This window comes from Onthophagus taurus, chromosome 1, assembly GCF_036711975.1.
Source record: "Onthophagus taurus isolate NC chromosome 1, IU_Otau_3.0, whole genome shotgun sequence".
In the NCBI taxonomy this organism is placed as follows: Eukaryota; Metazoa; Arthropoda; class Insecta; order Coleoptera; family Scarabaeidae; genus Onthophagus; species Onthophagus taurus.
Window position 1 is genome coordinate 9,066,509 of NC_091966.1, and position 16,135 is coordinate 9,082,643.

Genomic DNA, 16,135 nt, shown 5'->3' on the forward strand with positions numbered 1-16,135 from the left:
CTTCCATAGAAAAACAGGAATTTAAATTGCTATCATAAACTACAAAGCAATATATCCTTGAAAATCCATTTTCTACACTCCCATTTAAACCTTCTTTTCTGGAAAATTTGGGTTCATAGAGCAGAATTTGAGAAGCGATATCATGTGAGATGAAAACTTATTATGTTTGCAGACTAATGCATTGAATACTTTTCCAATTTTTTCGAAATTAGTGACATAATAGTTTGCCGCTTCAATTCCTGTTCCCCAGGGAGTAGATAGCAGTTAGGGGAACTAACTCTTGACGACCCTTTCAAAATACTTCATTTTACTTCGTATTTGCTCACAAACTCGATGAAGTCCGTGTGCAACACAAGTTAAGTGTGTCGCTTTTAGATAAAATGTTTACTTACCTGGGTTTTACCTTTCGAGCGGATAATGGAGTGGGGGCTCATATTAGGTAAAAATGGAGCAAACGAATATTTGGAAAAGATTTGTGCAGGCGGAAAATAATGTTTGATGGATTAGTGAAGAGTGTGATAATGTATGGAGCGGAAATATGGGGGTGGAAGAAACACAAGATGGTGGAGAAGATCCAGGAGAGATATTGAAGGTGAGTCTTGAGATTGAGCAGGGAGACTCCGGAATATATAGTAAACAAATACAAGGATGGGTTGGAGCAGAGGAGCGACTTTAAGATTTTGGGAGTGTTAGAGGAATGTTAAGACTGGTGTAGTAGAGTAAGAAAGCAATATTATATCAAAGTAGAGTACTCAACACAGGAAATATAAAGGCCGGGAAATAGAGAATACAAATACAGAGGAGGGAATGGTCAACACTGTGGAAAGAGTTGGAGGGTAGAGAAAGAGATGTGGAAACGCAGGAACGGAGTGCTCAAATGAAAGAAGGGAGATACAATAATAAGCATAAGGTCATAATAACGGAGGAATAAGTATGATTACGCGCGGAGCGAAGAGGGGGCGTAAAAATATTGGATGGGTGATGAGGAGCGGATGTATAGATTGTGTGGGGATGATTGGGAGACAATTGATCATATGCTGAGGTGAGACGATTTGATGGAGGGAGATATGGATATTGTTTATCATGACCAGCTTATCGCATCTGTTATTTCGTCGATTAAAATTCATAAGAAGTAATCATTCATGCATTTCTGTATGTGGTCTCTGGTATCTTTTGAAAAGTTCTATAACATGTTTTGTAAAAAAGAGTGTGTTCTAATGGTACTTTGTTCTTTCTTTATGTTTCTAGAAACGATACTATTTATTTTTGTCTGACATATATATAATCATGACAGATACAATAAGGAATTTATAATGGACTAAAAACATGTCCATTTTGGAACACCGGTAATATATTTTTCATACAACTTTAATATTATGGTAACGTCACGTCAAATTGAAACATATTGCAAAGTAAAATACATTTGCATATTTTTGGGAAACATAATAATTATATTAAATACATAAAATTAAAACAATTCATTGATGACTTTTTTTTGTTTACAGAAAGTCTACGAGAGTATTTTAGTAAATACGGAGAAATTACGGAAGTGATGGTCATGAAAGATCCGGCAACACGGCGATCTAGGTAAGCGAAAGAAGAAACTCATCCATTTGGTCCGTGGTAATCCCGACTTGAGACTTCCGTTGCCGGCTGCTCGGCTTCGAATTAACGGTCAAAGTCGGCGTTAGCCGGACACCCTTACCCTTAGAATCGTAGTCGTTTTACCCGCGGACATCCATCACTCTTAATCCTTCCGACTTTTCGACATGCACTCACGCTTACCGATAAAGGAGTTCGGCGACACAACAGCTCAAAAAAGATATGCCTACTTTTAATTTAAAAATTTTACTTGAAGCTTTTGAATAATAAAGTTTGTTAGGAATGCTCGGCGAACCATCCATTAAACATTTCCCTTTGGTATTGGTATGTAACCGAAAACGCCGTAAACAGATATTCAAAGCATTGTTACTCCTCACAACCGAAATCGTTCTTTCAATTTGGCATTTGGATGCGGGAGTGCGGACATTCGTGCGACGCCGTTAATGTGCATCGAACGCGGACAACAGGGGCCTCTGGTGGCGTCATTATCCGAGGGCTGGACCGCGCACAATGCTAATTGATAATGGGGCCGTGTATCGATTTCCCGGATGATGCCTCTTTATTATTAACCCGTTCGGGCGCCGCCAGTCAATAGATTTGTTTTGTTCGAAATTAATCGGCATTCGCGCCGATTGACCAAATTGATGGGAAAACGAGAGAGCTCCGAAAGCGATTGCCCTATTAAGAAAATTAAATCGGTTCAATGATCTTTAACGTGAGAAACAATGTTATAGATATTGATGCAGAATATTAACAGAGTTAACTACTATTGTTATAAGAACATCATAATCCAAGCTTTAACTTACAAGATTTTTGTTCCGAAAAAAGTAATCAATTACGTATGAAAAATGTTAAAACAAACAGTGAATACGTATAACCATAAATCACTCAATCAAATGTTATTAAAACGTAGTGTTTGTTAAATCGCATTTCTTAAACACGTTAAATTCAAGAATGTACATAGAACATGTGACAAACAAGTGCTGGGGTAAACGTTAAAAATAAGAAAGGCAAATTCACGTGAATTGAGTAAACGAAATTAGTGTAAGTTTAAAAAGATGGTGATGTTGACTTTTATATACAGATTTAATTATAGTATTAAGTTGTTTTTATTTGTTTGACATCAAAACATAACGATTTTCAACCTGCTAAGTGTATATCTTGAGATTATGTCTATTCGGGTCTATTGAAATAATTGAGAAATTCTTGCTTGTATTAGTTGTGAACTGCCATAAAAGAATGATATTTAGATTTGCATTTTTTTCAGTAGTACGAGTGAGAACATATTGTTTACTTAGTGGTGTGTATGTTTTCACTTCACAGCTACTTTCTTCGCGTTCTACGTTCAATCTCTAAATCACTATGGTCATTTATCTGGTCTATTCGGATGAACTTGAAGGTCAAATTCCTCACTACTCGTTATTTCTTATCACAATAGTACACACATATTTTTTTCTAGCCAAAAAGCAATTCATAAACATACTTAGATTGTTCGAATTCGCTTATTACTACCGAATCCTCAATTATCTACTTAACTGATCAGAAAACTCTTCAAATTGTTTGTATTGTTTCAAAGTTATTTTATCTTGTCAAGTCAAATCATTCTGTTAAGATATTAAGTTAACTCTAAAAACTGTAAACAAATTCATTATTTTATGTTTACGCTGTGATACGTAGCAGTGTTACATCCGCGGTAGAAATAGCTCCTATTTAGCGTAGTAATTGCAAGGGGACAACAGAAAAATTTGTCTTAAATAAACGTCAGAGATGTGATAGATCCTGAACAAACACAAAAACATTTTACGAAGATTTTGAACAATCTTTCTTAGACAAAAAATAAAGATTGTTCCATGTCGTGATTGAACCAAAACATGTAATTTAATCATTATTGCTCAAAAATCAGGTTCATCTTCTGCAGATGATACACATTTACAGCCTAGTATTGGAGTCTAAGGAAACAATAAAATAAATTAGAAAAGATCACTCAAAAACGCCAATTTAGAAAATTTTGAACTTTATGGTTTTTAACCAAAAAGGCGAAATAGTCGAAATGAAATCGTTTGTTGATTATGATTTTCTGATTTATTATGAACAATTTAATTTGAACAGAGTTTTTTATTTTTGAGTTAAAATCCATTTTGTTATTAATTACCACAAAGTTGAATTGTTAGATTTTAAATCTTCTACGTTGGTAATAGTCATAATTGGGTTATAATCGTTTGTGGATAATGTTTTATTTGTTAATACAAACAAATCTGATTCACATCATTTCATTCTAGGAGTTTTAGTTTTCGAGTAGTAACGAAAATTTTTTATCCAAAAACGTCAAAACAGAGATTTTGGGATTTTAGGGATTATAGCTAAAAATGGGAAACCACAGGATAAAAATCGATTATGGATTAGGTTTTTGTGATTTATTATCAACAATTTTCATTGATATCATTCTCATCCGCAGTTTTTCATTTTTAAATAAAAACCCACTTTGTTGTTAAATGCCTCAAACTGGAAATGTTTAGGATTTTAAATCTGCTAAGTTGGTAAAAGTCATAATTGGGTTATAATCGCCTATGGGTAATGTTATATTTGTTAATTACAAACAAATCTCATCCACATCATTTCATCCTAGGAGTTTTAGTTTTCGAGTAGTAACAACATTTTTTTATCCAAAAACGTCAATACAGGGATTTTGGAATTTTAGGGATTATAGCTAAAAATGGGAAACAGCAGGATAAAAATCGATTATGGATTAGGTTTTTGTGATTTATTATCAACCATTTTCATTGATATTATTCTCATCCGTAGTTTTCCCTTTTTTAATAAAAACCCACTTTGTTATTAAAAGCATCAAACTTGAAATGTTTGGAATTTTAAATCTGTTAAGTTGGTAATAGTTATAGGTTGCAGATGGGTTGTAATCGTTTACGGATAACGTTTTATTTGTTATTTGCAAACAATTTCCTCCTAGTATTTTTAATTTTCCACTTAATCCTGATTAAAATTTTTTTATATAAAAACGTTAATTTTGAGATTTTGACATTTAATCCTTTATAACTAAAAAGCAATATAGTTAGAATGAAATTGTTTATGGATTAAGTTTTTATGATTTATTATGAACAATTTTTATAAATATCATTTTCACCCTGAGTTTTTTTTTGAGATAATATCCATTTTGTTATTGAGTACCTCAAAGTTCAAATTATTAGAAATTTTAAATCTGCTAAGTTGGTAATAGTCATAATTGGGTTATAATCGCCTGTAGATAATGTTATATTGGTTAATTACACACAAATCTCATCTACATCATTTCATTCTAGGAGTTTTAGTTTTCGAGTAATAACGAAAACTTTTTATCCAAAAATGTCAATACAGAGATTTTGGGATTTTAGGAATTATAGCTAAAAATGGGAAACCACAGAATAAAAATCGATTATGGATTGGTTTTTGTGATTTATTATCAACAATTTTCATTGATATCATTCTCATCCGCAGTTTTTTTATTTTTGAATAAAAACCCACTTTGTTGTTAAATGCCTCAAACTTGAAATGGTTCATAAAATGGTTGGAATTTTAAATCTGTTAAATAGGTATAAATGTTATAGGTGGTAGATGGGTTATAATTGTTTACGAATAACGTTTTATTAGTTATTTGTAAACAATTTCTTCTTAACATTCTAAGTTTCCACCTTAATCCTAATTAAACTTTTTTATCCAAAAACGTTAATTTTGAGATTTTGACGTTTTAATTTTCATAACTAAAAATACAAAATTGTTAGAACGAAATTGTTTATGGATTAAGCTTTTATGACTTATTATGAACATTTTTTATTAATATTATTTTCACCTACAGTTTAAGGTGTGCGTTACCAATTCATAAATTTTTATGTACATACTTTATGCCAGTTTATCAATATACAAAAACAATTTTGTTTATAAGTAATTAGTGCGACATAAATGCGATATAGGTCAATGTGACACATATCAAACTTACATTTGTGTATTTTATGTTCGCATAGTTTAGAATTCGTCAGATGCGTTATAGGTTTTTGCAAACCATGCATATCGCGAGTTTACTTTCGTTATCCTTACAATGTCATTTATTTTTGTTATGCTTGACACAGATGTAACTATATTCGTATCTTTGTTTATAATTTACTTAGAGTTAATAGTAGATAATACAATGGAGGTATAAATACGCTTAAATCTCAAAAGGTTAAATGTTAAGTTAAGCGATTTGACGATAGATATCAGAATAGGTTATTTAATCGGTTGTTCTGAAAGCAACCTCGAGCTGGTGACATCAGATCAATGCAAATTTTTCAAAATAAATGTAAAATTAAAATTTTATATTACTAAGAAACAATTAATTAACAGCAATTTCGCCTTATTTTAATGACGATATCTAAAGAGAAGGATTTGAGTTTACTTATTTAATTTTTATTGTCTTTATTTAATATTTAACAATATAATTTTTATTATTGTAAATAGTAAAAACAGTAACTATGATCATACATAAAATATCAAGGTTATATTACCTAACAGACTTTGGGTCGATGGTTCGTATTAATTTTAATGTACTCCAACCGCTTCTATTTCTCCTCCACGGTACCTTTATTTATAGCAAATTTATACGGTTTCCCGGGCGTATTTTCGTGACTGTATCGATGAACCATGAAAGCATACGTCTTGTAACCGTGGCTTATTGAAAACTCGATGGTGCAGTTACGACCCAAAGACAAATTGCTTTTTCCCACTTGGTCTATTAGCGATTTCTCAACGCCCGAATGTCGTAGCTTCGCCAATTAGGCTTGGCAATTTTCGGTAATGCACGATTACGGTTCTCAGCCATAACGGCCGTCGAATGAAAAAAAAAAACCTTGCGGGCTCTTGTAATTAATACCGTTAATCCCTGCAGTAATTGCCAAGGATGTATTTCCCAGTTGAGCGAAATTGGTTTGGTGCCAATTAAGCCGCCGGGAAGAAATGGAGTCCATCGCTACGTGGCGTTAGCGACCGTCAGTCTGCCCACTAACGGACGCTTATTAATATTACCGTATAATATCGGGGAGCTAACTGGGGTAATTTAGAAAATATGTAGCCCAAATTGAAACATTAAATTTTTAAGTATTTAATTTTTTTAATCGCAAAATTTGCGAGTAAAGTACATATAAATAGATTTGAAGTTTTCATAACTATTACTGACACCGTTACTATATCATTGCGTTAATCTGACAGATCAAACTAAACAATGTTTGTTCCATTATGGACCTGGTGTTAGAAAGTTCTGAACGTCACCACATAAATCACAAGGCTATATTCGGTCCACTCTACCTGCCAACTCGACCAGAAATTACGTTCCTACTGTCCTCTATTAAAGTCTAACCGATTTTAATGGTCTTGGGTTCGTATCAATCCCTATTCCAACCGTTTTCCATCATTAAATAAAACCCGTATTTCCTTATCGGTAGAGATTCGTGGGTGCCCCTAAGACAATCGATATATGTTTTCCGTACGGTTCGTTTTAAATAAAGGGGCGAAATCTAAAACGTGAGTTTGTCAAGCATTCTCTCTACGGGTATATGCGACGTTATTGAACGAGGGTCGTCTGGTCCGCGGCCGAAGACAGAACACAAGATTGCAATAACAGCCTACTCCATATGTAACGCTCATGTATATTCACCGGCGGAACAAAGCGTCGGCGTCGCGACGCCCGATACGGTTGTATGCCCGGGACGAAGCGGCGCGAGTAGCAGCCGGTAGGTGGTGCTATCGGAGCACGACAGGGCCGGATTAGCATAATCGGATGAGGACGCGATCGTCGCGACCGCGATTAAGCCGTCGACTCGAGAGTGTTCTCTCCTTGACGCTTAATGAGAACCGATCAAATTCAACAACGTAATTACTGATATTTTAAATTAAAAGTATTGTAGTCAGTTGTCTATTGGATATGTAAATCAAGAACGGAAGTTTTAAAAGTAGAAAGTAGAAAAGTAAGAGATAAAGTAGTAAAAGTTGAACTACAAGTAAAAATCAACACTAAACCTAGAACTAGAAGCATTCGGGTTTAGCCGTACCTCTCTTAAGACGGCTAAACCCGAATATTTCTAATTCTAGGTTTAGTGTTAGTTTTAGTGTTAGTGTTAGCTCTAGTTTTAGTTGTTATTAGCGTTAGATTCTTGTATATTTTTATTAAACAAAAAGGTTTAGCCGTGCGTCTGAAGGCAACTTTCTAGTTCTAGGTCTAGTGTGAGTTCTAGTTTTAACTAAAAGTAGAACTAACACTAGACCTGGTACTAGAATCATTTGGGTTTAGCCACACGTGTCTAAAGACGGCTAAACTCGAATGATTCTAGTTGTAGGTATAGTGTTGGTCTAGTTTTATACGTGTACTGTCACTAGAACTAACATTAGTCCTAGAACTAGAAACATTTGAGTTTAGCCGTACGACTCTTAAGACGGCTAAACCCGATTGTTTCTATTTCTAGGTTTAGTGTTGATTCTAAATCAATGGTTATCCATAGAACAACGTCGCCAGCTCCACAGTACTATGTTCTTTTATCGAATCCTAAAGCGTGGTGTCCCGGTGTACTTGTGTGAACGGTTAAAACTGAGTAGAGAGGCTCATGAGGTTAACATTCGTAGCCGTAACCTTCTCAGTATTCCAAATCATAATTCTCAGTTATTCAAACGCAGTTTTTCATACAGAGTGGTAGATTGTCTTCACTCTCTGATTTCGAGGTTTGGTTTTGTGATGGGTAATCAGTTTACGCGAGGGCAAGTATTTTGCGAAACTATGAACAATTGAAATTATAAACAATCATAGATAATGGCAAGATTTTTCGTTTTGTCTCGGATTTAATTCAATTTTGTTTTAATTTTGCTATTTTTGTTTACACATATCTTGTCTAGATTAGTGTACTTCATAGCCGTATACAGAGTGCTTACGAGCGACTTGCGTATCTGTTTAGCGTAAGTGAGAGAAGAAAGGCTATAAGCTTTGTATAACTTAAAATAGAACAGTTGATATGTACCTCTTTATTTAATCCATTGAAATTCTATTCCTTGTTTAACACATGTGAAAGTTGTATACGCAAGTCGCTGTAAAACTACCTGTATATCAATTTTCGTCGATTTTCTTTTGTTTTTCTTTTTTTTTTCTTGTTACATATACAGGGGCTAACGTAGTGAAAAGTACATTTTGTTTAGGAATAACCTACTTAGTAAAAAAAAAATTTTTACAACCTTATGTTTATGTAATATTACGGTTTTCAAATCAATAAATGATTATTATTATTATTATTAATTACGGAGCACAAAGCCAAGCACCCTCGCAGCACAAGAAGCGACATCCTTTATGTGTGGTATAAACGATAGTCTGCTATCAAAAATTGCTCCCAGATCTCTGACAGAAGTCAACTTAAGCAGGGAGATTCCACCTATACAGTAGGATGAAGGGATATGAGTAGTTCTACGTGTAAAACACATTAATCCTGAGCTGATTACGATCTCACCAATCCACCAAAATATCTAGATCCGGCTGTATCGAAGCCACGTCATCATCCGAGGTCATAGAACCAAATATCTTAAGATCATCAGCATAAGCCAATACACCAGACTTAAATCAGTTTAATAAGTCGTTAATAAATATTACAAACAAAGTTAGAGCCCTGTGGGACACCCGATTGTGCAATAAACTCCACCGAAGCAAAGCCTTTATAAAATACATAATGCTTTGCCCAGGGGAAAAGCTAAACATATTGAGCTTCTGGAGGAGAAGATCATGATGGATCGCATTAAACGCTTTAGAAAAATCAGTATAGACCACATCCACTTGACCACCCCTATCCAAAGATCCACATATTATTTCTGTTATCACAAACGATTGAACTTGCAGATAAATAGCTGCAGAGATGATTTGCTCAAATACTTTAGCGATGTTAGATATTATGCAGATGGGACGATAATTAGAATTATGGTTAATAAACTAAGCATTTTCTAATTTAAACTGTGAAATAGTAGTTACTTCGCCATGACGTCACGAACGGGCCTTCTAGCTATGCAACTGTTCCTAGAATGTAACAGTCCTCTTTACTGTCACTCTCTTCCCCGTATTAATCCGTTATATCGAGATTTAATTGTATTTTAAAAGTTTCTTATACTTTCTTAGACGGACAGGTTTATTTGTTTACAAGTCTATTATGGATCGAAAGTGACAGTAAAAGCGATAAATCGTTTCCCGCCCACTGAGAAGTAATTTTTTCGTGTCCATATTTAAGTAACGACCGAAGCTAATAAGATATTTCCGTCTCAGGGCGCAGCGTGTGTGCAGTAAATCCGTCGCGGATTATATACGGATCTTTAACACACCGAACGACTTTGATTTCGAGTGCAAAGTATTGCTCGGCTTCAACCGATCGATGATTTATTTCCGGAGCTAAACGTTTCTTGCGACCATATGGTGCAACTTGCGTCGATAATGCGTATCGTATAATTAAAGAAAGACCGCGGTCTGCCTCGTCTATTCATAGAGCTTGAACTCCTGCCAGTTGGTAATTTACGTTCCTCCGATTTTAGTAAATGCACCGACGAAGTTGTGGTCACGATAGACTGGCCTTTGACTTTCTATAAACACACGGTTTTAATTTGATACGTATTAAACAACTTATTTGTTTAGTACTCTTTAATTTATTAGTTTTAATAACATTGTCACGATTAAATTTATGAGTAATAAATTATAAAGCTAAAATTTATGGACGTATTATTGCTAATAATAATACATAAAATTTTTAGACAGTGATCGTTGCACTAACTCTTAAATAAGAAGCCAACGGTGCAGTAACTTGTTGATAAGGCAGTTCGGAAATAGCGTCTGGCGTTTTCCCAAGGAAAACTAGGACAGGCAGGTCGAAAAGCGATATCGGCACCGCGTGTCAAGTAAAGTGCGTTCGAAGAAACTTGTTTTTAGGATATAAAAATTGGGGTATTTATAGAAATTCTAAATCACCAATAAGTTGTTTTCTTATCTTAACTTTTTACTTACTTGTGGATTTTTTTTGTTTAATGTTTCATTTAGGAAGTAAGAAAAAAGGTAGTGCTGGCGTCCGTATTACGGGCTTTAATCACTTCAATTATGCCTCAGGCTTTTTGCCGAGCAACTTTCCACTCGGTCGCCAAAAACTCCGCTCCATGAATTCACAATTTACCACCGTCGGTTTTGGTGGACTCACCTGGGATTTCATAGCACGCCGGGTCGCTTTGTAGCCGAATTTTAACCACTTAATGTCGTTCGTTTTTGATCGTTATCGCGAAAGCGCCACGGAAATTGTACGCGTCTACCTCTGATGCACCCAAAATGGTTTACCTACCGTTGCAGAAGAAAAAAAAAGAAACTTAAAAAAAAATTCTCTCAAGTAATATTTGCAAGAAATCTTCCTATTATTAAAATTTCTTTTATTTTTATATTTATTTTTAGTATTTAGAAGAAGCCAAAACACGAATAAGACAGGGAACGTTTTTCTTTCGTGCAATCGCGTTACATGTAATATCGTACAGCTCCGAACAAATAGATCCCTCAGAGGAGCTGCCGGGTAATTCTTTTGATCGAGTTCGGGCCGTTCCCTTTCAGATTTCCCGAGGAAGGTGCCAGGGAGCCGTAACGTATCCTCGTGTGTATTAACTGGAAATAATATTTTGAAACGTGCCCGCATTGGTGTGAAGAGAGGGGAGCAAAATATCGATAGGATATCGACTCGGGAACTCTTGAAAGTCTTAGTGGAACTCAACGATAAAATAGAGCAACGAAAAGGTTTATTTAGCGTCACTTTAATCGTAAAAGGGCATCGCCATATCGTTTGATTTACGTGGAAAAAGTAATCGCGAGTTCGGATTGGCCGTTTGTTACGTTAATATGCATATATCATAAAGGTGTGCCGGTTGTACAATACACAGGGGGCGCATTAAACGTGAAAAATTGTGTCAGTCGATATGGACGCTAGCAATGCGCTTTCGTGTATTATTATCTAGCTCTCTACAATTGGTTCTAGAAACCAATATAAAACTTACTATATCACAAACTTTGTTATTATATATTTCCCAGAATAGACCCGTTTATTTATTCATACCGTATTACTTCATATGGGGTATAATATAACATGACGTTTAGTATAGGAATTTGTGCCAAACTGAACCACAATTCGCCCGCGAATCATCTATGCAAATGATGGTCATCTGTCCACAATCAAGGCCTAGTTGTGTGGCTGGAAATGACGTCACAGGTCATTTGAACGTCAGTCCAGCTCGCTTTGAACGCATTCGGTTCGAGCCCTACCGGCACAAATTGCTCGAGCTCCATCAAATTGGCAAGGACAAATCCGTGAATAGCATTAAAGGTGCAACGGCATTTGATCTATTCTAAATAGCTTCGTCAGAAACGTTCTGTTTTCAAAATTAAGACTCATTGACCGTGAATTGAATGCGGCTCATTTAAAGCGCGCCCAAAACTTCTCCCCTTTCGACCGCTGATGGCGTTAATCTCGTCCTCCAAATGCAAAAGGGTTAAACCCACACGACCGACGTAGGGGGCATTTTATATGTGCTAGGTCAATTATTGAATTGCTGGGTATTTCCAAGAAGATCTAACGTAATATCGAGGTAAATTTGGTTTTGTTGGAATTAAAAAAGGGGTCATTTAAAGAAATTAAAGAGGGTAAAACTTGGAAGTGGTTGAGTTAAAAATAAGATGTCTAAAGTAACTCCATTAGTTAAGTGTAAGGTCTTAGATCTAGGAAACTGGAAGATTAGGTTTCAGTACACGAGTTCGGTTCGGCGTAACACCGGCGGAGGATGGTGGTGTTACACCATCGGTAAATTATCGCGTTTTAACCGACACCGCATGATGAATTGGAAGCGCGATGTTCAGGTGCTAATCCGGGCCGGATTGATCCGTGTCTAGGAGCGGGCACTCCTCGAGCCATTAGGGTTAATCCGATGCACTGCGGCATAATTCATCAAGTACGCAATCAATCAATCAACGCTCGAACGTCCTGACGGCGCAAATCCGATTTCCTTCGAATCACAAGCACACCTCGGTGGTCGCTTCCGAATCCGAATACGGATCCGAGAGATTAAAAAGAATAGACTTTTCCCAAACCGACTGTCATCGCCGTCGTCGTTGTCGTGGGGCTTAAAGTTGAATATACAACCGGCACACGTTTCGTCCTACACGCGGCATTAAACGAGACACGCGAATTCGGGACGAAACTGAATCGCGCCGCCCTAACGCCTAGTTAACAAAATAAATTGCGACCGCTTTGTGAACTCGGGGAGTCTACGTGCATGCATTATTCATGCGAAAGGTCCGGGCCGCTGTAAAACGCGATCATTCTAAACTTTTCCTAGAAGAATTGTCTGCGCCCGGAATTTTGTGTATAAAATATTATCTCTCGTGTTCGTGAGCCTCCGTCCTCGCGCTAGGATTGCAGAAATAAACGTCGCACCGAGTCGGTATTAATCACGCCAAAGTGAATTTTTATGTATTTCCAACAGGAATTTTTAAAGCGACCACACGAAGCGTGTCGTGCCATAGTCAATTTTAAAGATTGCAACGACCGTTACCATTCAGCTTTCCTCGAAATGAACGTTCACATAGTTACGGAAAAGTGTAATTAATAATAAAAACCCATCTAGAACCAAACGTGACTCGCCACCCGTAACTTCTCGCGAACGCGAATCCTAACTTATGTAAATTTCCGGCCGGTATACCTTCATGAAACACCGAATTTCTATTGCAGCCTCAAAAATTACTGCATTCTCGAAGTTGTTATAATTTCGCGGCGGGTTAAGCCGCCCCTACCGGCCACAACAAAGTTCTTTGCGGCATTTCCATTCTGCCCGGCCCGGAGGAATTATAATTCTGATTAAAACCTCTCTCCGTTTTAGCTTCATCCGACCAAAAATTTCCCAACCACTTTTTCATTCTACTCGGGCTTTATTCTAACTTATAACTTTTCAACCATATTTTGAGAAAACTAATATTTTAAAGCAATATCTTAAACTAAAAATGCAAAAAAAAGTCGACGTATGTCATGATAACTTTTTATGACACACTGATTATTAAAACATTTTCGATTCATTGCTAAGAAAATATCAAATGAGAGAAAAATGTAGAGCTAAAAAAGAAGTTAAAAGTAATAAAGAAACAAAAGTTCAAAAAAAGAAAGTATATCGTGGCAACATGCTCTGAATATTTCTCGATAGGCCAAACTAAGATTGCGGACACGCAAAAATTCTTTAAGAAATGTTGTATAGTAACATAAATACAAAAAGATTTTGTGTATTTCGCAATTTTATTGTATTTAAAATAACATTTTTGATTTCAAAGATAAATTAACCATGTATTCGTTTTTGTTAAGCTGTTACACACATAAGGAGGGATGTTATTTCAAATTCAAGCATTTGCAATATCTCTAGAAGCAAATTGGTTTTTCTGGAACACTATTATAAAAATAACGAGCACGCTGCTACTTCAGATATAATGAATCGCCTAATTAGAATATCTTCTTTAAATAATAACTATTTTGCTGCGTATAGACTCCCATCTTTGCTTCTGTAGGTTCACAAGTAGTACTTATATATTATACTTGTATAACAGTCAAGTGGTTTAAAATCGAAACATTTCTACGAATTAGTAAGTCTGTAAAATTTCTGCGTAAACAATTGTGTTTCGTATTATCTTGTTTAGTAAACTTATTCACATTGTTGTGAACATAAAATATTCTGGCAGGTAAAATAAAAGAAATGGTCACAAAAAATTAACAGCTCGTCGCAACAGATGAAGTACCTCAGTATAGACTTAACAAATTACTTTTAATTTAAAACAGGATAAAAACGGTTACTCAAAACATCGATTTTGTTATTAGATTAATACATCAGCTGCATTAATAACATATGAACCCAAAACTGCTATTAATATGTATTGACATTACAGCGATTTTGCTACAAGCAGTCGTATAAAGGAACAATTTTGTCTGGTGAAGGTCTCTGGCGCTCGCGGCCTTTATAACTAATGTAAATATGAAATAAAAATTAGTCAATATTGGACCGACTCTACTATAAGTGATCTTGGTTAACTTTAAGATGAAGTCTGATTAATTTTGTGTGATTAAGTCGAGGATACTTCCGTATCAAGCAAAAACTCTTCAACATTTATTGAAGCGACTCTACCACAAGTGATTTTGGATAATTTAAATATGAAGAATGATTAATTTTACCTGATTAAGATCTCTTGAGGTCACTTGCGTCTGACGGGTTATATCGTCAGCCGTTTATATTATTAAGATTAGTGCATAATGGAGTAACACTGCTGCCAGTGACCTTGTCTAAATTGAAGATGGAGAATGCTACAAATATCATCGACTAAACGTGAAACGGCAAATTAATAATTTTACCTGGCCAAATCAAATAGCAGCGCTTCGTCCACAAGCGACATCAACAAAACTTGGGATAAAGTACGCATAATACGTTAACTAGCTCAATTAGTGCCATACTAACCCAAGACACACATAGAGAGGAGATGGCGATCTTGGAAAAATTTAATACGGAGACTGAATAATTTTGCATGATTCAGCAGATCTTGCAGTGGTCACTTGCGGTCGAAGCACTGTACTTAATACTGTACTAACCAAAAACTGTACAATGCATATTGCGACGTCTCGATCACAAACTATCTCGGCTAAACTTAAGATGGAGAATGAATCATTTTGCCTGATTGAACCATTGTTATATAATTAATTATGGAGAGCTCATAGCTGCAGGCGAGAAATCCTACAACAACCTAAGTTACATTTTTGAGTTATTACACCTTGTTACATTTTCGTTAAGAACCCTCAAAATAAAGATGTTATTTTATTAATCACACTGCCTTCGCTTCTTGCGTTCTTGAGTATTATGCTGTGATGGTTTTTGTTACGTTTGTGGTCAGTTCATATTTGCAAAACACGATAACTTATATCAGAAGCACTAAAACTGGCATATCTGCAATATTTTGGTTTTGCAGTAACGAATCAACAGAGAATATGGCTTCCACATGTTTTTTGTGAATGTTGCAGGATGACTTTAGTGCGATCGATGTCAATTGAAAACGTATTTCTTTGATTTGAGATTCCAGCAATATGGTGAGAGTCATGAGCTTACAACAAAATTGTTTATGCTGACATTGCATCTGAAACAAAGCCAATTCTCCATGCATTCAAACAAATCCTAGTACATATAATAATAATAATAATAATAAACTTTATTTCCATTTCCAAAACAAGTATATATATACCGGGTGTCCCTCAAAAGTGGCCCACCCCCACACTTCCCCCCACCATTAGTGATACAAGAAAACCATTTGGAATGCACAGTCATGCATATTGTTTGTTTAGATATGTCAAGTAATGAAAATATCAAGGAGAGAGTTTGTTGACGTAGATTTTGATGAAAATTTCTCTATGGAAGAAGATAACAAACCACATTTAATTAGCCGAAGTGAAGAGAG

The 16,135-nt window shown here is 35.6% G+C and overlaps 1 protein-coding gene across 6 annotated transcripts in view; it reads left to right on the plus strand.

Moving 5' to 3' along the window:
* LOC111417394 (RNA-binding protein 6) overlaps positions 1 to 16,135 on the plus strand; it is a 348,948-nt gene that overhangs the window by 150,107 nt on the left and 182,706 nt on the right. For all 6 annotated transcript variants that reach the window (XM_023049651.2, XM_023049648.2, XM_023049652.2 and 3 more), the window contains exon 3: positions 1,506 to 1,587. In XM_023049651.2, coding sequence (XP_022905419.1) covers positions 1,506 to 1,587 — 82 coding nt within the window. The remainder of the gene's footprint in view (positions 1 to 1,505; positions 1,588 to 16,135) is intronic.